This window comes from Balaenoptera physalus (genome assembly GCF_965194825.1).
Source record: "Balaenoptera physalus genome assembly, chromosome: 2".
Classification (NCBI taxonomy): Eukaryota; Metazoa; Chordata; class Mammalia; order Artiodactyla; family Balaenopteridae; genus Balaenoptera; species Balaenoptera physalus.
In genome coordinates this window covers 38,594,567-38,617,539 of record NC_138883.1, presented here as the reverse complement: position 1 = coordinate 38,617,539, position 22,973 = coordinate 38,594,567, and the positions used below count along the sequence as shown (strand labels likewise).

Genomic DNA, 22,973 nt, shown 5'->3' with positions numbered 1-22,973 from the left:
TTTCTAACCTTTGCAGTGTGACATCACTGAGGCACCTCTGCCTTTCAACACTTTCGCTAATCGTGAAGCAGAGCCCTCAGCCAAATGGAACCAGACTGACTGACATCCATCATGTGTAATGTTCTCTTGTTGACTGAGGTAACCCTGTGTTAATAAAACTACCTGTGAAAATACATCCAATAAAGTGTCTCTTAATATCTCTGCTTCATCGTCTAATTTGATAGCTTGGTTAAGAATTATTAATGGGCCTTCCAAAAAAAAACAAATGTATTTGAAAGCATCTATCTACTCCAATCTTCCCTACCTATCTGATTGCTCTTCTCACCCCTTTATCTTAAAAAACAAAAATAAATAAATGAAAAATAAATTTAAAAAGAAGCAGAACAGGTTTTTAAAAGGTTCAGGTTAATCAAAGGCAAAATGCTAAAGTGGTTTCTACCTGACCTATGACAGTATGTCTCGACTGTCAGGGCTTTCTAAGGGTCCTGAGATAAGATCAGATATTTTTAAATGCCATTCCCCCAAAACTTACATACAATCTCCTACAAACACGCAATACATTTTGTGTCCCTCAGTAAAGAGCAACAGTCCAAAAGCTTGGAAATGAAATTATTGGACAATAAAATGAACATTTGAACTTCCTAGGAATCCAGAAATTTCATTAAAATATTTTTTGAAATTTTAGCTAAAATAAAAATGAGACAGTACATGGCACACATCAGATTTTTTTTTTTGGAGAAATTTAGCTACTCTTATAAAATGCAAGGATATAGGAAAACCCTCCCTCATGGCTGCGGAGAGTAGAAACAGAGGGCCATTCTGGACAGCAATCTGACAGCAGTTAATTTACAATTTCTGCATATATTCTACTATCCAGCAATCCTATTTCTGGGCATAGAGACAGACAACTTCTCCCATGGGAACACAAGAAGATGTGTATGAGGATGTTTACCTCCAACTTGCTGGAGTAGCAAAGTGTCAGAAGTTGGAGTTCAAGACTAGTAAAGTGGATAAAGAAAATGAAGGCTGTGAGGACCCTGGAACACTATGAAACAGTCAGACATGATGAAATAGATTATGATATAGCAACATTAAAAAAAATCAAAAACATAATGGTGAGTGAAAAGAGTAAGAAACTGTATATCTTACTGCATGGTATGAATTATGTAGGCCTTAAAAACAAACACACACAAAGCAACATCATTTCAAGAATACACGTATTTATTAAACACATGGAAGATGGATTAGAAAGACATACAATGAACACACTAAAATGAATAACTATGGAAGATGAAGGGCAATGGAATGAAGGGGAAAAGAAATGAAAGAAAAGAAGATGAAACAAAATAAAACAAATAAAATTAAATTAAAATAAAATAAATAGACTGTGCCCAGAGAGATCCAAATGATAACATTGGGACAAACTGAGGAGTGTTTAATTTGATTCTATGCACCTGGTCTAATGGGAGAAGGATTGGGAAAGACAAAGAAGGAAAATGATAAGAAAACAGAATAAATATACAAATGTATAAATAAAGTATAATAATATATAATGTATAAATAATCTTAGCCTCTTGATATTGTAAAATTACAAATTAATATTTGTCATTTTCCATAAAACAACTCACATTTGAGTATTTTAAAAATAGGACATGTAATCTTATGCAGTTACCACTTTAATCCTATCAATTTTAATCCATCTAGTGCAAGCTGTATACAAAGATGACTCTTTTTCAGCACATAAAGTATTCATATTTTTTCCTCACAAAGTGATACTCACTGATTTGTAGTTTCTTATTCTGTTATGTTTGTCTAAAACTTGTCATTATTAAAATCAGTAAAATTCTTTGATTTGTTTACAAGGCTACCCTCAGTATCAAATTATTTATCTCCATATTCAACTGGAATTCAGTGATTCCAAAACTGTATAACATTAGCTTTAACACTGTATTTCTAAATGTGTATAAAATTTTCTTTCCTCCCTCTGTTTCCTTGGGCATCATATTCAAAGGCTTTTATAGACATACAGGAAATGGAAAACAACTATATGTAAAAAAAAATTGGAATCATGATGCAGATATTGTTTTGAAATCTTTTTTGTTTGTTTATTTGGCTGGTTGGTTGATTTTTTTACTTAGTAACACATTGTTAGCTTCTTTCAGTGTCATTATTCTTCCAACATATGATGTAGGAAGTTAGGGCTTTGCCATAACATTTTTTAATAAATATACTACCAGACATTTTTATTATTTCCAGGTCTTCATTCTTCTAAAAAGTGCTTCAATGAAAGTAAAATGGGTGTAGTTTAATTTTAAAACGGAATGTAGAGGTTTGAAAGGGACGTGCATTAAAATAAACTATGTCTTAAGAAAACCCGATAGGATTCAAACACTTGCTCATATATCAGATGCTAGTCTTCATTGTTCTGCGAGAGCATTCAATTGCTTGCAAGTTGTAGATTAGCAGAACACAATGGGCATTTTGTGCAATCAAGTAATAATCGTTTGTGTTAAGAATACTGTTATGTTTAACTAGTGATTACCAGTGAGGAGAGGGAAGAGGGGAGGGGTAAGATAAGGGTAGGGGATTAAGAGGTACAAACTATGATTTATAAATAAGCTACAAGGATATATTGTACAGCACAAGAAATATAGCCAATATTTTAAAATAACTTTAAATGGAGTATAATTTATAAAAATTTTGAATCACTGTTATACACCTGAAATTAATATAATCTTGTAAATTAACTATGCCTGAATAAAAAAATTTTTGAAGAATATTGGTATTCGTAGAGAATGGACTTGACACAGGGAGGGGGAAGGGTAAGCTGCGACGAAGTGATAGAGTAGCATTGACATATATACACTACCAAATGTAAAATAGGTAGCTAGTGGGAAGCAGCTGCATAGCACAGCGAGATCAGCTCCGTGCTTTGTGACCATCTAGAGGGGTGGGATGGGCGGGTGGGATAGGGAGGGTGGGAGGGAGACTCAAGAGGGAGGGGATATGGGGATATATGTATACATATAGCTGATTCATTTTGTTATAGAGCAAAAACTAACACAACATTGTAAAGCAATTATACTCCACTAAACATGTTTAAAAAAAAAATAAAAGTATACTGGTATTTTGAAAATACTATCTCTAACAAAAGTGAAGAAGAATTGGGGAGAGATTTGCATACTTCTTCCCACAGTGAAAAAGTGTAACATAATCCAAAGCTCTCTGCTTTCTTACCCGCCTCAAATACCATAACACTTGGGATGAAATACAATAAATAAAAGCATGTTATACAGAAGCCTGTGAGACCTAGGTTAGGGTTTATTGCAAAACAAGCCAACCAATTCAACAATACTGACACAAAACACTGAGCTGTGTCCTGTAGTGCATACAAAAGTGAACAAGATGGAATCCTTACCTTCAAGGAATGAATAATCTGGCACTGGTGGTAGGAGGGAAAGCAATGCTTTAAGCGGAGAGAGTATACAATTACAACATGCCAGCATTTTTTAATGAACTTTTTATAGGAAAAATTGCACATGCCAAAGAAAACAGGCTGGGGTATAGGGGCAGATACATGGGAAGCAAGAAGAGATGTGAGCGTGACTTTACAATATATCCAGATATGAAGAGCAATACATCTCAAAAATGACAACAAAAGCAATAGCGATGAAAACCCCAGGGATAAGAAAAACTAGTTTAAGGCCATATGATGGTGCCAAATGATGAACTATAGGGAGTCAAAGGAGGAAAAGTCATGAGCACCTTCAGGTAGAAGATGGCAACTTGAAACAAGCCCGGCATGATGATGATGGGAGGTCAGGAAATAGTATGGGAGCATCTATATTTCCTGGAATTCTCTATAGAACCTGTTCCACAGGTTAGGTCTACCATAAAACTAACCTTTTCCTAACCTAAACCCTGCTGAGACATAAGGGAGCAGAAATGCTCAATACAAACCTTGGCCTCCCAGAATTTAGAACACACACCTCAGTGACAGTGCTAGGCCAAGAGCTAATATCCACCCAGCAGATAAAAAGGCACAAGAGACATCAGGGCTACCAAAGAGAGTGTCTCAACGAGGGGCCACAGTTTTTCATCATTCCCACCTACCAATTTCAGGCCTGGAAGTGAAGGCTGAATATGAGAATGACTTTAGTAGAGAGAAAATGAGGCTTGCTGGGAGAGGATAAGTGAAGAAAGAGGATGTTTGAACAGATAATTTCTCAATGCTGGCTAAGCGTTGGGATCATCAGAGCTGCTGGTTAAAAGCACTGATTCCTGCCCCCACCGACCCACCTGGGGTGATTCTGATTCAATAGGTTTAAGGGGAGGTCTGAGAATCTGTGTCTTGCAAAACCTCTCTAAGTGATTCCCATGTATAGTCAGGTTTGGACTCCATATGCAATCCCTACCCTCCATGAAGGTGTAGAATATATATATTTGTATATGCATATAATGTTTCGCAGCATAAATGGGTAGAAAAAAAGATAAATAAATCACTGTTTCCCTGGGCAAATCCCTTAACCTAATTCTAACTCAGTTTTTCCTCTGAAAAATAACGAATATGGAGTAGAAAATAATTCAGACCCCTTGCAGTTCTAAAATAACATGATTTTGGTACTTAGTTAAGTGTGAGCTTTAAAGAAAAATTAACTCAAGGAAAAAACATCCCATCTGGCCTTACTGAAATATTGTGAAAAGTTTTCGGTTCTAAATTGGTTCCTTATATAGAGTTTCCTTTTCTTTTTTATGATCTTTTTTGGTAATACTCTCTTTAAGCTCACAGATATGGAATATTTTAAAAGAATTGTTATAAATAATATAAATGCCAGATTCTGTTTTACATAAGTCAAACAAAATAGCAGTGGTACAATGTACCAACATAACAAAGTACGTGTGATTTACACAGGATGAAAGAACTTTATTTTGATTTTTTTAAATGTTCAAAAACCATGTCCTACTTGGTTGGGGGTTGTTGCCTCTACTTTGTTCAATACAGTTTTAGCAACTCAAGAAGTGCTGATGACATCAATGGTCCTCTGATATAGGATGTTCCTTTGATCACTTGGCACCTAGAATAGTTGTGGCCCATAGAGGATGATCAAAAAATATTTATTGAATGAATTAATAAATTCACAGCTATGCAAAAATATTTCTCTTTGCAAAAGTTCTCACCAGTGGCTCTTAAACTATGTATTTCTATTGACAGTTTAGTTTCCTTAACATTCTAACATAATTTTTACCCTATAGTTTTCATGTGAATCAATAGGTTCTGGTACCAATTCCAATCTGTGGGTGGGGGTGTGGTGGAGAGTTTCCCTATACCAACAACAAGCAATTCTAGGGACACCAGCTGGGTGTCCTATGATTCAACTCAATTCTGACACTACTTACCTGCAGATAGCATCAGATTCCACAGGTTAAACATTGAGGGTTCAGTCCTACAAGACTACCCTCCACCGAACTTCAGGCATCAGTCACAAGCCTAGGTCGTTGCCTGTGCTTCTGACCCACCTAATACAGATTGGAGGTTCCCATGACACCCTTCGTAAACTTCAGCACCAGGTACAAGCAGAGGTTGTTATGTGTACTTTTGACAAACAGCTATATATCAGAGGTTCCCATGACCTCTTCCTTTGGTTTGAATAATTTGCTAGAGAGACTCACAGAGCTCAGAGAAACATTTTGCTTACCAGATTACTGGTTTATTATAAAAGGATATAACTCAGAAACAGGCAGATGGAAGAGATGCACAGGACAAGGTATGGGGCTTCCATGCCCTCACCAGACATACTACTCTCGGCACTTCCACATGTTGCCCAAACTGGAAGGCCTCAGAAACTGTCCTCTGAGTTTTTATGGAGGCTTCATAACGCAGTCATAATTGATTAAATCATTGCCATTGGTATTGATTCAACCTCCAGCCCCTCTCCAGGAGACTGGGGAGAGGGCATGGTACTAATCACATGGTTGGCTCCTCTGGCAGCCAACCCTGTCTTTAGGTTATCTAGGGCTTTCCAAAACTCACCTCATTAACATATAACAAGAAATTCCAAGAGTTTTGGGAGCTCTGTACAAAGAACTGGGTGCAAGACCAAATCACAGCGAGTCTAAGTAAGTTTAAGCTTTTTAACCACATTCAACATTTAGTTAAACTTTAGAAAACATTCCTGAGCTGTTCTGTTACCTACCTGCAAGTGCTACTTTTCTGCATGACGTCAGCACGATGATACCCAGAGAGTTTGCAAAAACCGTCATTACTATAAACTACAGGCCAATCCACAATCTGGGCATTTCCCAGTAAGAAACTCGATTCTAAAGGAGAAAGAAGAAAAGGGAAGTTTTTTAGCTGCATTTAACAATGTACTTCTTTCAAGTAATTAAAAAGACAAATTCATAAAAATAAACAAATATAACTATGGTTTGTTATGGTACAAATAATAAAACGTATCTTTGAAATTGGCATTATTAGTTTAGCATGATCAGCAAGTGAGATCCGCAATGAGTACAAGATTTGCATATAAACTAAAAACTCCATTGAAAAGAAGCCAGTTTACAATACTCTTTGCATTCTAGTAAACACTACACTATGAAAACAAAGCATGGTTAATATTAAATAAATGTTAATGACTATAATAATCACAGCTAAAAACAGTTTAATTTATTAAGACTAAGGGCTACAGTCACTTCTCTACAAACTGAGAATATTAAACTTAATAACAGAGACAAATTTGGATGATTACTCCAAAAATTGCATTAATGTAATTTTGACATGATGGGACAAATTCTTTGTCCATCAGTTTGATCTAGAGAAGTCTAATTTAAAATCAAATTTTTAAATAAAGTCCCTTTTTAAAATAAAATTATTCAAAGACATTATTTTCTACCACATGCTACACAGAATTTGGAAACTACCATTATTCTAAATAAAAGAAACATCTCTGGTCTGTTTTGCGTGGAGAAGTGGTTTTGCTTTAGGTATAAAAATTAATACAAAGAATAATATCTTTTGGCATATACGTTGATTGAAAATCCAGCAGTTTTAGGCAGTAACTATAGCAGTTTTGTAGGTCAAATGATAAATATGTTAAAATCAAAATTAAAACAATATTAAAATATAAAACAAAAAATTATTTTTAAAATAAATATCAATATTTTACAAGTAGATTTTTAAGGGAATACTATACTTCAAAATATCTACCTAAAAAATCTTCTTTAAACTCATATTGAGTGGTGTACTGAAGAGAAATTAACTTATGAGTAGATGACTTTAAGTTTAAATTCTGACTCACAGTTGGTCTTCATATAAATAACAATGCAATTCACTGACTAAGTCGCTGCTAAGTACAAGGCACTACTCTGGATCAGACAATGGGATAAAATAAAGATCAATAAACCATGCCCTTTACTCTCAAACAACTTACATATTAAGAAAAACATATATGTAACCAATTACAATTCACCAGAACAGATGCCGAATCAAGAAGCATGGGCCAACATATGGGGAAAAAATCTGTTTCAAGGCACTAAAATACAATCAAAAGTGGATAGAAACTGGAAAACACAAACCCTTGAAAAAAGGAAGACACATTAGGTGAGATATTCATTTAACTGTCCATTCCCTTGAGAGCACTTCTCAGTTTGTACAGTTCGTGGGTGATAGCTCAAACAGAAAAGTCTTATGGGGCTAAAAAGTCAAAGGTCATAATATGGGACCGCCAAAGCAGCTTGAAGTTAAGGTGGAGTTCCTTTAACATAGGGAGCCATAAACCTGTATATAAATCCACCTCAAATCCTTCTCTGTGACCTAAACTGCATGCACAGGATGAGACTACAAGGAACCCATCTTGTCTTGCAATGACTAGAAGGCTAAAGAGGTAGGCAGAAACTTCATCAGCTTCCCAAAGCTATAGGACAAATTTTGGAGTTCGAGTCCTATCAAGTTAGAGAAGCTTGGTAAATACCTTGAGCTTTCCATTAATTCCACAGAAGGCCTTACTTCAGGAATAAAAATCAAGTCTCAGGATAAAGGGTTATGACCTGAGACTAAGATCAAAAATGTAGAAAATAGACTCATACTAAAAAAAAAAATAAAAAAAGCTAAAATCATAATTAAGGTGACACACCAGTAATTTAACCACCTGCCAAAATAAAATGAAATCCTCTTCAAAGGAAAATAATGAAGTTCAAAATCTCTGCATTGTATCAATACAATGTCCATATACAATTAAAAATTATTAAGCATGCAAAGAAACAGGAAATTGTAACAATAATCCAGAGAAAAAATAGGCAATAGGTTGAGATGGGAACATAGAAATAAACAATACCATCTCTGAAATAAAAAACTGAATAGATTTAACAATATATTGGATGCTGAAAAAGAAAGGACAGTTTAAAAACATATCAATGCAAATTATTGTAAACTGAAGCAAAAAGAGAAAATAACTGAAAAGATATTCTGGGAGGACAATATCGAGCAACCTAAAATATATGTAGCTGAGTCTGGGGAAAAAAACAGAATAGGACACAGATGTTACTTAGATAAAGAATGACTAAAATTTTTCAAATAGCATGAAAAATAGCAACACAGAGATCTTAGCTCAGTAAACCTTAAGCAAGATAAACCAAAGAAAGCAACAGTAGGAAGATGACAGTAAAATTGCTAATAAAAAATAAGGTAAAAAAATTTTAAACATAAAAAAAAAAGATACATTATTTATATGTGTTATATGTTGGGGAGGTGTAATAACTACAGCATACAAAGTATGAAAAACAAAGGAGGCCAGAAATCAATGGAATGACATCTTTAAAATACTGAGAGAAAAATATTTATCAACCTAGATTTTTATAGAGAGCGAAGATATCCTTCAAAATTGAAGGTCAAATAAAGACATACTAAGAAACAAAAGCTGGGAGAAACCATTGCCAGCAGAATCACAATAAAACAAATGTAACAGGTATTTTAGCTGAGAAAATAATTATAGTAACAATAATAATAACAATAACCCCCACAAAAAACATCAAGAAGGGAAAAACAAACAACAGATAGGACAAATAGAAAATAAACCACAGGATGGTAGCCCTAAATCCAACTATATCAAGCATTACATTAAATGTAAATGGAATAAACACACTAATTTTAAGACAGAAATTTTCAGACTGGATTTTTTAAAAAAAGAATAGAAACTGATAGTCTAGTATTTTAAGAGAGCCATTTAAAGTATAAAGAGATAGATCGGGACTTCCCTGGTGGTCCAGTGGTTAAGACTTCACCTTCCAATGCAGAGGGTGTGGGTTCAATCCCTGGTCAGGGAGCTAAAATCCCACATGCCTCGGGGCCAAAAAAACCAAAACATAAAACAGAAGCAATATTGTAACAAGTTCAATAAAGACTTTAAAAATTTTTAAATTTGAAAATTGAAAGTGAAAGTGTGGGGGAAAATACACTACTCAAACACTAAGCATAAGAAAGTAAGTCTGCCCATGATAATACAAAATAAAGTAGCTGAAGACAAGGGGTAATAGAAATAAAGAGGAACATTTAATAATAATAAAGGAGTCAATTCATTAAGAAGACACAGCATTCTCAAATGCATATGAAAGTAATGAAAGAGCTTCAAAATGCATGAAGAAAAAAATGACATAACTAGGATAGACAATTTCACAATAATAATAGGAGATTTTAACCTTCTGCCTTAACTAGCAGAACAACCAGATGAAGAACTGATTGAGGATACAGAATATTTGAACACCAACACTATCAACTAACTCAAACTAACTGACATTTATAGAACACCCCACACTACACTACAGAATACACATTCTTTTTCAGTGCGTGTGGAAATTCCACCAAGATGTAACTGACTCTGAGCCACAAAAATTGTCAATAAATTCCAAAATATTGAAATTACATAAAGTATATTTTCTGACTTCAAAGTAATTAAATCAGAAATCATTTTTTTTAATTATCTAGAAAAATCTACAGTATTTGGATGTTACCCAATTCATTTCTAAACCACTGGGTCAAAGAAGAAATCAACAGAAATATAGAAGATATTTTAAACTGGATGATAGAAAGTTTGTTGTATACATTTAAAGCAGTGCTTAGAGAGAAATTTCTCATTTTAAAGGTTTATTTTTAATGAAAAGTTTAAAATCAATAATCTAAACTCTTTTATGAAGAAACTAGAAAAATAATAGCTATTAAATCCAAATTAAATAGAAGGAAGTAAATAAAGGTCAGAATGTAGATCAGTGAAACAGAAAACATTCAAAGAGTGAACTTGAAGAAAACACAAGTTACCATCATCAAGAATGAAAGAGGAGACATCACTGGATATAGTACACACAGCAAATGGTAATAAAGGTACAGTGCAAACAATATTTTGCCAATGAATTATAAAACTATGATGAAATGAATTAAATTTCTGAAAAAAAACTTATAAAAACAGGCACAAAAAGAAATAGAAAATTTGAATAGCTTAATATATTTTAATGAAAACTAAAGCCATCTGGATGGCTATGGGCTCAGGGAATTCTTTCAAATATTTAAGTAAGACATAGTACAAATATTACACAAACTCTCGGAAAATAGGTGAGGAAACATTTCTTAACTTGTTTTATGAGGTTAGCATTATTATGATACCAAAATCTGACAAGGGCTGTTAAAGAAAGAATTACTGACCAATAGATCTTATGAATGTAGTTGCAAAAATCCAGAAGAAAATATTGGCAAATAGAATCCGGCAATATATAAAAATGAAAATAGATCATAACCAAGTAGGGTTTCTCTCATGAACATAAGGTTGATTTATCATTATGAAATCAATCAATGCAATCCATCAACAGAATAAAAGAAAAAGCCGTATGATTATATATCAATAGATACAGAAAAAAGCATTTGACAAAATTCATACTCACTCATGGTTAAAATGTCTGAGCAAACTAAGAATAAAAGAAAACTTCCTCAAACTGATAGAGGATACCTGCTAAAAAATCCATAGCTAACATCATTTTTAAAGCTAGAATACTAAATATTTTCCCCCTAAGATTAGGAAAAAGTCAATGATATATACTCTCAACCCTTACACTCAACATTTCATTGGAGGTCCATCTAAGAAAATAAAGGGAAAAAAAAGAAAAAGAGAGAAACAAACCAAAAAAATACAGAAGATATAAATGTTTAAAAGGTAAATGTAACTTTTTTTCTATTTGCAGATGACATGATTGTTTATGTAGAAAATCCTAAGGAATATTCAAAAGGATATCTAAAATTTTTGAGTGAATTAAGCAAGGTTACAAGACATAAAGTCAATATAAAATCTATTTTGTTTCTATTAACTAGCGTTAAAGAATTGGAAAATGAAAAGCAATTTCACTTAGAATGATACCAAAAAGTATAAAATACTTAGAAATAAATTTAACAAAATACATGTAGGACCTCTAGAGTGAAAACTAAAAAAAGCTGCTTACAAATGGTTTCTAAACAAATGGAGAGCTATGCCATGTGAATGAATTGAAAGACTGGATATTTTAAGACTTCAATTCTCTACAAATCAGTCTATAGATTTAATACAATCCCAATGAAAATATCAACAGGCTTTTTTGAAGTAATTGACAAAATAATTATAAAATGTTTGTGAAAATACAAATTACCTAAAATAACCCAAAATAAAATCTGAAAAAGAAGGACCAAGTTGGAGAAACATACAATTATAGTAATTAATATAGTATGAGATTGGAGTGAGGACAAATAGATCAACGAAACAGTTTAAAGAGTTCAGAAATAGACCCTTACATAAATGGTCAACTGATTTTTTGCAAAGATGCCAAGGCAGTTTCATTAATAAAGACAACTTCAATGAACTGTGCTAAAATGACTGGCTATCCATACAAGCGGAAATTGACCCATGACCCCTACTTCACACCACACACACGAAAATGATTTAAAACAGGTCATAGACTTAAACACAAAAGTGAAAACTAAAAAGAAAACATAGAAGGAAATCTTTGCAACTTTGAGGAAGACAAAAATTTTTAAGACTCATACAGTAATCACCATAAAAGAAAGTATTGATAAATAAATTAGACATTATCAAAATTAAAATCAACTGCTCATTCAAGGACACTGTCAAGAAAATGAAAAGGGAATCCACAGACTGCGAGAAAATATTCACAGTGCAGATACCTGAGAAAGAACTCCTATCCAAAACAGGCCCGAAAAATCCTACCAAAGGGCAAATGACCCAATTAACAAAATGGGCAAATGACTTGAACAGACATTTCACAAAAGAAGATGTACAATAGCCAATAAGCACAAGAATAAGACACTCACCATCATCATGCATTAGGGAAATACAAACTAAAAGCACAATGATCTATCACTGCTTAACCACTAGAGTGGTTATAAAGGCTAATAATACAAAAATGTTGATGAAAATATGGAACAACTGAAATTCTTTAAAAAATGCTAATGAGAATATAAAATGGTATGATCACTTTGGAAAACAGTTTCATGAAAAGTTAAATATTCAACTATGACCCAGAAATTTCACTTCTAGGCATTTACTCAAGTGAAATGAAAAGATACGTTAACAAAAAGACTTGTAGAAAAATGTTCACATCAGATTTATTCACAGTAGCCAAAAATTGAAAACAATGCAAATGTCCATCAACAAGAGAATGGATTAAAAATTGTGGCATATTCATACAAGACATACCAATCAGCTCTAAAATGGAACAAACTACTGATAGATTGCAGCAACACAAATTAATCTGAAAAACATTGATGATTTAAAGAAGTCAGAAACTATAATTTCATTCATATGAAGTTTAAATATAGACAAGGTCAATCTATGGTGACAGAGATCAGAACAATGATTTCTGAGGGGGATGGGACGGTAGAGGGACTGATGGTAGAGGGATTGATGAACTTTCTGGAGAAGGTCATTGTTTTCTATCTTTATAGAGATATAAACTACAGAGGTATATACATTTGCCAAAACTAATTGAACTGTATACAAGATCTGTATGTTTTACTTCGTATAAAGTATACCTCAAACTTAAAAGAAAATACAAGAAGGACAAAGGGCTAGAGAATCACAAGTTTTAGGAAACCAGTGGCATTTGAGCTGAACCCTAGCTATAAGAATGGTAATACTACGTTTCCTTGGTACATACAGTGATTAGAGATTAAAATGAGCTTATTCCTGCAAAAATGCTTCATAAAATATAAATTCTTCTATAAATATATATTTTCATTTATGTATAGCATCAATTATAAATATTTGTAATATGGTCATCAAAAATTAACTTCTTTCCCTTCTTAGCCCAGGCCAGGTCCTAGTCAGTTTAACCTCTCTAAGCCGTATGTTCCTCACTTCATGACTAGGTAGCTGTGGCAGTGCATATAGCTTGCTACATGGTCTCCCTGATTTTCAGACTAACATTCATTTTTCCCCCTCAAGCCCTACCTCCATCCTACCACTCTTCATCCAGATCAAGTCTCCCAACTGCTTACATCACTGAATCCTCTCCCAGACTCACAAAGTCCTCTGAAATCCAGCCTCATCCTCTCTGCCTGTGCAACATATTTCTCATTACTCCTGAAGTCCATACTATCGCAGTTAGGTCAGTTTTCTCATTATATCCCCAAAAGATGCTCACTCATGATGCCTACTATCCACTTGAAATACTTTTTCTTCATCCCTTTGCCTATCAAAACTTTTAAGAACCAGTTCAACTCTCCCTTCTCTATGACACATTCAGTGGTTACCACTGAATCCACATCCTCTGGCTACCATCATATCTGTCTGTGTCCAACACTTCACAGGACAAACTTTTCATAAAAGTTGTCTATTCTCATTGGCTCTGTCTTCTCAGCCCCTATTCACTCAACTCACTCCTATCTGGCTTATGTCCTCACCGCTCCAAGACAACCTAGGTAACCAATAATCTCTCCATGTCACCAAATCCAAAGGACACTTTTTACACTTTCCACTTAATAATTCAGAAGCATTGGTAACCACTCCCTCCTTAAAAATGTCTCAATCCTTAGCTTACATAGAACAACATTTCCCTGATTCTCTGGACACTCCTCCATTTCCTTTGCAGACTCAACACTCTTTATCCAGTGAGTATATTAAAGTTCCTCTATGTCCATTCCTCTTCTGCTTTCACCTATCTCCATAGATTCAGTAACTCTATCTCCAAACCAGACCTCTTCTATAAACTCTAGATCTTTATATCCAGGTTCACCTCTCCTCATAGATAGCTTAAATTTACCTCAGTAGAACATGTCCTTGACCTGTCATTTCCCCAAATCAGGTGCTTTCCCAGTGTTTCCTATCTTAGAAAACGAGATCACCATCCATGCAGAAATCTGAGAGCCATCTTTCAACATCCTTCTGATTACCCCTATAGTTAATTTAGTACCAAATCTTATTAATTTTATCTCCTAGAACCCTTTCAAATCTCTCCATTTCTCTAGATCCTCATCATCATCTCCCAACTCCAAGCTTCCATCATCTCTCCCCTAGACCATGCCAAGAGCTACCTAATCGGTTTACTCAGACCCTCTCAATAAAGGAATCATTGAGTGATTCCTTCAATAGATTATCCACACTGAAGCCAGGCAGGTCTTTTCAAAATTCAATCTGGATCATATCCCTCCCTGATTTAACATCTGTCAATAGCTTGGCAGGGCTCTCAGAACTCTCCCAACTTTGCATGGCCTATAATGACCTCAGAGTCTGTCAAACCTCAACTCTCACCATGCTGCACCTTGCCCTGAGTATGACAGCCACACTGATGTTTTCTTTTTTCTTGTAAGTTTCAAGTCCTCTCCCACCATAGGAGGACCTTTTAACTCCACATTCTCTCTGCCTGAACATCATTGCTTTCCTTCCGCATTTGGTTGACACCTACATTTATTTAGATCTTAACGCAATCGTCATGACTCTAGTGAATCTTTCCCTGACCTTCTGACCAGGTCATCCCTAATAATTTTAGACATGATGTACCTCTCACTCACAGCCCTTATCAAAGTTGCAATTTTATACCTATTTGTGTCATGAAATGATTAATGCATATCTGCCTGTTGAGCTGTAAGTTCTATTTGATCCTCCAATACCTAACACAGTGCCTGGCATCTAATGTATGCTTGCTAATTGTCTGACTATATCAATAAACAAATGCATTCATAGATTCTTGCAGGGATCTCTCTTTATATAATTGATATCATGAAATTTAGTATGAAGTGCCTCTCTAAATACCTCATATATGCTTTCATATATGCTATTTTTTTATCTTCTCAAATAGATGATACGGTCCTCAGAACTATAAAGTTTATGCCTACTATGCATACAGTAGTCACAATACAGTAATTACTTATTGATTAAAGGAACTGTCAGTATCCCAGGAAAGAGAATCCCACAGTTCTAAAACAGAAGGACCATAAACATTAAAGGGTCTACTGCAGGAGGCCTTCTTTCCCCAGAAGCTATCCAAATCGGTGTTTTTCAAACTTTCTTTAATTGAAGCTCATAGTAAGAAACAAATTTTACATAGTGACTCAATGTGTGTTTACACACATGCACACATGTACACACAACTGAAAAAATTTCTCAGATAACACTCTTACTACATGAGATGTACTCTATTTCTGTTCTATTTCAATTTTTTAGTGCGCCAGTCAAGACCCATTAAATGGATCTACACCCTATGGAGGGTTGTATCTCATGGTTTTAAAACCTTGCTTCAAACTATCCCCAAAGGCCTTGTAGACCTTCCTCTCTCATAAACAGACTTGTTTTCTAGACATTTTTTAGGATTTAGATCAGAAGCTCTAACTGTTCCTAGTTAAATCTGCTATCAAAAATGTAACCCCACACCAACATACCATTTTCAATAGCTCTACAATGGGAAAATTAAGACTCCAGCTCAGAAGGGCCCCGCTCTCACTATCCATTTGCTGTTGATATATTATTTCACTTACATCCTAGTAATTCTGTGTAATAACAAAATTAATAACAAAAGCAACCAGGAGCAGAGCCCTTACTCTCTGCCAGGCATTGGGCCAGATGTCTACATGCAACTCCATCCCACAGTGAGTTGGAGACTCACCAGGCCCCAAGTGCCCCAGGAGGTCAGAAGCAGGAACTAGCACCCAGGTTCCTTAAATTCTAATTCTTGACTGAGACATTTGCAACTTCAAACCTTTTCTAGGGGAAACTGTGCCTCATTTTTTGCTTTAGACAGAAAAGTAGAAGACTAGGAATGAAAGGTAAGTCCTAAAACAATTCACGGCAGAGAGGAATAACTCTCATATTAGCATGAAGGCGGAGTGGTTTAGGAAAAAGAACTTAGAAGTTGGAATCAAAAGTGAGTTGTTGAAAACGTATGGACACCAAGGAGGGAAAGTAGGGGTGGGGGGTTGGAATGAATTGGGAGATTGGGATGGACATATATACACTAATTTGTATAAAATAGATAACTAATAAGAACCTGCTGTATAAAATAAAAATTAAATTTTAAAAAAGTGAGTTGTTGAGGTGCTGCCTATCTTCAATCTTATTTTTTAAAATATATACTTGATTTTAACCGATAACATAGAATATGGACAATTCAGATAATTGCTAGGTACACTCTAGAGTATTTGCTTGCATATTCAATTCAACCTAGCAACTCAAAGTTTTTTTTAAGTTTTAAAAAATAGTCGAGGAAATATGCTCTCCATTTATCTTTATTCTTCAAGTTTGATTCTATTAATTTAGACCAACAGAGAGTAAAGTAACTGGACTGTGTGCTCACTAGCCCTTACCTCAAGGTCTTAATAATTATGCATTAGCAATACGTGCTCTGGGTTTAGGAAGACAACCATAAGAACTGCTTCTATCATTTCTGAATGTTTTATAAAACCATAATTGAGAAAATCAACCATAGTGCTAGGTCCTTCATATAACTAGTCATCAACTGGTAAATAGTCATAACAATCAAATTATCATTAAAATCCTTTCCCCATATTTTCCACCAGCATTTGGATCCTGTCTCAATACTACCAAGGGAGCTACTGTGAAAAACCTGGGGAGTTTTAATTAGGTTATTGGCTTCCTCATAATGATACCTACCACTCTGGGTAGTTTATGGAGATTAGAATAATGTAGGCAAAATCTTTATAAACTACCCATAGGAGTAAAAATTCTTTATAAACTATAAACTGTTATTGTTTATTATATATAAGATTCTTTTACAACTGTATTATATACCCAGAGAGAGCTTTCTGTGTGTGTGTGTATAAACAAAGAACCTAGAAAAAATAAATTTTTAAATGTTGACCCTGCAAACCAAAACCTATAAAATTATACTGAGAGCTAAACTACAAAATAAAATATTAGGAGGAAGGGGGAGAGAAAGAAGAAGGGGAGACAGATTTTTTTAATGTTAAAAGCTAAATTAGAGGGAAGTTGCTCAGTATTAAATTGTCCAGGAGCTTCTTTCGGAAACTTGTCTGTTAGTTGAAACGCAATATGTGTATATGAAATATTCACACAACTGTTCCATTTCCCTATAGTCATGAAAATTATTGTTTTGATGAATGTAAAACCTGGTATTATTAACAAATATTAAGAACAAGATAGCAGAGTAATTAAAATTGCTTCCCAGAAAATTTTAATTCCCTTTGGCTTTAAAACATGGCAGGGAAAAGCAAACTGCTTACTGAAGGATAACTTCTTTACAAAGGAAATAGTTGCAAATCTAGAAAGCAAGATCAGCTCAGAAGTTTTGGAAACATAAATTCATTAAAGAAATTGCCCAGAATTCTTAGTAACCATCATCATCCTCATCGTTATGAACTGAATGCATGTGTCCTCCCAAAATTGATATGTTGAAACTCTACGCCTCGTGTGATGGTATTAGGAGGTGGGACCTTTGAGATTTGATTAGGATTCAATGAGGTCGTATGGATGGAGAGCCACATGATTGTGATTAGGGCCCTTATAATAATGATGAGAGCACGTGCTTCCTCTGCTGGGCTTCCCATCATATGAGGAGAATACAATGAGAAGCCAGCAGTCTGCAATCAGGAAGAAGGTTCTCACCAGAACCTGACCATGCTGGCACTCTGATCTTGAACTTGCAGGCTCCAGAACTGTAAGAAATAAATTTCTGTTGGTTATAAGCCACCCAATTTATGGCATTTTGTAATAGCAGCACAAATACACTGACATTCATCAACCAAGCTTAGGGAAACCAGTTCTGATTTGTCCTCACAGCTCTTAGCACACCAACAGTCATGAAGTCTGAAAAATTAAACCTTCCTCGGAATTCAGACTGTTTAGAAACATCATCAAGGACTGAAACAATCATGTCCAAATGTTTTAAATACACAGACGTTCCTGTATGAGGGCTCTAAGAATTGGGTAATTATCACTACCAGGTGGTCTAGTCCAGTAAAACATTTCAGAAGCAATAATCCTACACATGGACAAATTCTCAAACGGATCTCTGCAAGAGCCTGAGACTTGAAAACACCTTATTATATTCTTTCAAGACCATCGAGTATCCTCTCAGAGATGGACATGAAATAAAACAAGCACTTTTTCTTCAAGTGTTAGAAGGTCAAAAACTAAATAGCACGTCCCTAATTCAAAATGCCCACTAGGATCCTTATGAGTGTTTCTCAATTTTGACTATTCATTCGATTGGGATGGAGGTTGAGGAGAATTGGAGGGGGCCACAGGAATTACTCATTCTAGGCCCCAAAGAGTTGGTTTTAATTGGTCTGGAGTGAAAGCCAGGCATAAGTTTATTTAAATCTCATGTGGTCTAATATGCAGCCAGGGTGGAGAAGCCCTGATCTACTGCAATAATGCCTAAATGCTGGCAGCGGCAATAGAATCTACAGATTGCTAAATTCTAATGCAGACACACTGAATTGACTCCCTAGGATTGGAACACAAAAATACAGCCTCAGAGGTCAGTCTCATTCTCAGCCAGGTTTGGGAAACTTTGCTCTCATATCTTGCTACTCAAAGTGTAGACGGGTATCACCTGGGAATTTATTAACAATGCAGAACCTGGGACCCACCCCAGACCTGATGAATCAGAATCTGCATTTTAGTGAGATCATCAGGTGATTCCCCAAGCTCATGACTACACTCATCTTGTGCATCCTTTTCTTCCTTTTAAGGATGGGAAAGCAGGCCAGGGAAGTTAGAGGACTCGGCAAACATAGGAAAAGGGCATCTAGTGGGGGAGAAAGACAGAATTAGGCCTCGCCGTCTAAGACTTTCTATTTCATCACTATATTTCTGAACTGCTGTTTAAACTTTTGTTTTCATTTAATATAAAGGAAGCCCTTCCTCTTTACAGTGCTATTTCTTCAGACATCACGGAAAGTAACTACAATTTAATACCACTACATATTAATCCCATTCCTAAAGGAGATCACATAGAAACCATGAGGTCAATAATTCCACTGGCAGAAGTTTCTGGAAGAAGAAAGGTTATATTCAGTCAATGAAAACAATATATAAAAGCATGTATTCTTCCTTTCTATAGCAATTCCAGGAAAAGAATCTTTTCCTTTGAGCTGCTCCAACACTACCTGTGTCTGGCATGACTAGATGGTTATTTAGGTTTTCGTTTCATTTGTTTGTATGAAAACTACCCCATTCTCTGATCCAGAAATTCCATGGACATTAACAAGTGTGGAACGCCTTTTTGGGGGTTAAACCTCTCTCTCTCCCTCTCATCTTTTTTATGCAAATTACCCTAGAGAGAAGTATTTCAAAGCACAAGCACAGAGAAGTTTTCAGATATTTTAAGAACTGCTAAGGCAAAAAAGAATTCTAGAGTACTGAGGAAGAACCCAGACATGGAGGTGAGAAAGGAAAAGACTTCGCAAAAAGAAACCAAACACACTGAATAAAACACATTCACTAATTTATACTTTTTCCAAGGTCTAGTGCTGATTCTGAGAAAAGTCAACAGGATTTTCCCTCACATTATATTCATTTAGTCCTAACCTTGGAGAAGCATACCACCCAGAAATCATCACCCTTATTCTGAAAGCCCTAAAACCCTGGCATAGACCTCCTCCAGCAGAGGTGAAGTATAGGCAGAAACCGGTAAATTGAGCTAAGGGCTATTTGCAGCCACTCTCGCAGAACCCCGAGGCCTCCATGAGGGAGGGATTTGAGTGCAGGTGCTCACAGTTCCAAGTATTACCCCACCCTCCACAATTCTCTGATTCAAAGAGCTAAAGAATTCACATTGCAAAAATCAGTGGCCAAGAATGGAAACTTGGAGCTTAAAAGCAACACAATGAAGCTCATGCAACAATCACTAATGTTTTCTAAAAAGTATTGAAGAGGGTATTTCAACAATGCTGATTGTCAAATATTCATTATAAAGTTAGATTTGGTTTGGGAATCTTGGTTTTACTCAAAATTTTACCTTGGATAGAGAGAACAAACTAAGTGGTTACCAGCGGGGAGAGGGGTAGGAGATTAAGAGCTACAAACTACTGTGTATAAAATAACTAAGCTACAAGGATATATTGTATAGCACAGGGAATATTGCCAATATTTTATAATAACTGTAAGTGGAGTATAATCTATAAAAATTTTGAATCACTATGTTGTACACCTGAAACTAATATAATATTGTAAATCGACTATACCTCAATTTAAAAAACCTACTTCGGAAACATATATACATACATACATACAAAAAAAAAATTTACTTTGTTTCTCATCTGAACCAGCCTCCTGTTAAAATCTGAAGTTACATATTTCTAATCCACAAGAACAACCAGACGGACCAAGCTAATTACCTGGCCTGTGATAGTCTTCTGAACCTCTGTAAGGAGAATACAGAAATCACCTCTGTACACAGTCTCACTGAACTAAGCTCTCTTTGGCTGCATTCTTATTTACTTCAAGGGAATGAAAAGGGAGCTAGATAACAAAGTGATAATGCAGGTAATCTCTAGAGCTTCACTACAAACCCGGCAATCTCCCAGTTTTCTCCATCTCAGTTTTCTTCATCTCCATCCTTACCTCTCTCTATGCCCGATGCTTGAGCCAAAACCCTGAAAGCCATCCTTCACACCTCTTCATTCATGCCATCCAATTCAACACCAAACCCTAATAATTCTACCAGCAGAGGCATCCACACTTCTCTCCTTCTCTACTGTTACTTCCCAGGCCAACCCACCATCATCTCTTGCCTGGACAATTGCAACAGTCTCCTGGCTGGTCCCCTACTGTCACTGTTCCTCCCTCCAACCCAACTTGCTGTTATACAGCAAGTGACCCCTGTGGCCAGGAGATCTGTCCACTGCACTTGGAATACAATGCAAAAGCCTTACCCGAAATAGTCAAGCCTCTGTCTCTCCGCCCTTGTTTCCCGCCTTCCTCTTTTTTTGCCCACTGCAATCCAACTACACTGGCTTTTAAGCTTCACAAACTTAGCCACTCGTTTTCTCTTTCCTCCTTAGGACGGTTCACGTGTTTTCTCTTTGCCTGAAATATTCTTCTGCCCACTCATCATCTAGTTACCTCTTACTTTAGGCCTCAATTCAACACTACTTCCTTAGAAATGTCTTCCCTGACACCATCTCCCAATCAAAATTAGTTTCTGTTACACTTGATCACAGCACCCTCCCTTTTTCCTTCAAGGTGCTTACCACAGTCTGTAATTTATATTTTGTTTGGGTTTGTTGAACACCTATCTTCCCACCAGACTCCAAGTTCCATGAGGGCAGGGACGATGTCTGTTGGTTCATCACTGTATACCTACAAAAGTTTGTTGAATGATCAAATATAAAAATTCTTATTCCTATTTAAAGTCATACAGCCAATAAACAATTACTAGAGCAATGGTAGACATTGTCAAGAATATAGACAAGAATTATGCTAGGTATTTTTCTTCAAAGAACTGACAATTCTGTAAAAAAATTAAAATTAGGTGTTCCGACACAGATTTCCCTGAACTCTGGAAACTTGTGCATTTAAGTCATGGAGCATATATTACTTTTTAAACTTGTCTTAAGTGGGTGAGTGATATCTATAGATATATTTAAGTTTCAGAGAACAGTAACAGCAGAACAATCCCTGAAGCACATATAGCACATTTCTATTTGGGTTAAATAAAATCCTGGCACAGATGGCTAAACAAAAGCATAAATAATTTATATGTCATGCCCACATCCACAATGTTGATTTCAGGTAGGTTCATTACCCACTTCTACTATGTCAATAACAGAATATAAAACTGGTATGTTTCATGTCCTTACAAATACACCTTTATCCTACAGCTCTATATCAAGGAAATGTGTGTGTGTGTGTGTGTGTGTGTGTGTGTGTGTGTGTGTGTGTGTGTGTGTAGACACATACACTTTGTACCTGTCTCATTCCACAATGAAACTAATTATTATATAGTAATAATTGGCAACATTAAGCAGACCATCACTGTGGGAGTTGGAAATATGCAAAAAATATCTGTTAATTTATTCAAACTTGTTCAGCTGTCATCAAAGATAAAAATATGCCTTCACTTTTCATCTCCTTCAAGATCAAAGGTACATTTTTAAGTTTCTGTGTTTCTTTGATGGCATTAAATTCATCATTTTTCCATCTAGCCAAAGTGGTTCAGAATTCATGAGATACTTTAACATATATTCCTGAAATTCTAATGGTAGGAATAATAGCAATTTTGTTATAGAAAATATTTCTACACACACAAAAATGTTCAACAATTCAAAGTTTCTACTTTTAATCACTGGTGTTTTGTTCATGAAAGATGTGTTTCTAAAAACTATACTCGTCAGAATCATTAAAAGTAAAAGATAACTGCAATAATGGCCTATGAGATTCATAGTCTCATAGTACAACAGAAAACCTTCACCCTGCTGTTGATAAGAACAAATTTTTACTGAATTTCATTACAATGACATTTATTAAAAC

General features: G+C 35.3%; 1 protein-coding gene across 1 annotated transcript in view; it reads right to left on the bottom strand.

Annotated features, from left to right (window-relative positions):
- The window catches only part of KCNH5 (potassium voltage-gated channel subfamily H member 5), a 334,448-nt gene that overhangs the window by 300,110 nt on the left and 11,365 nt on the right, over positions 1 to 22,973 (bottom strand). The window contains exon 2 of the mRNA XM_082450353.1: positions 6,195 to 6,318. Within this exon, the coding sequence (XP_082306479.1) occupies positions 6,195 to 6,318 (124 nt within the window). The remainder of the gene's footprint in view (positions 1 to 6,194; positions 6,319 to 22,973) is intronic.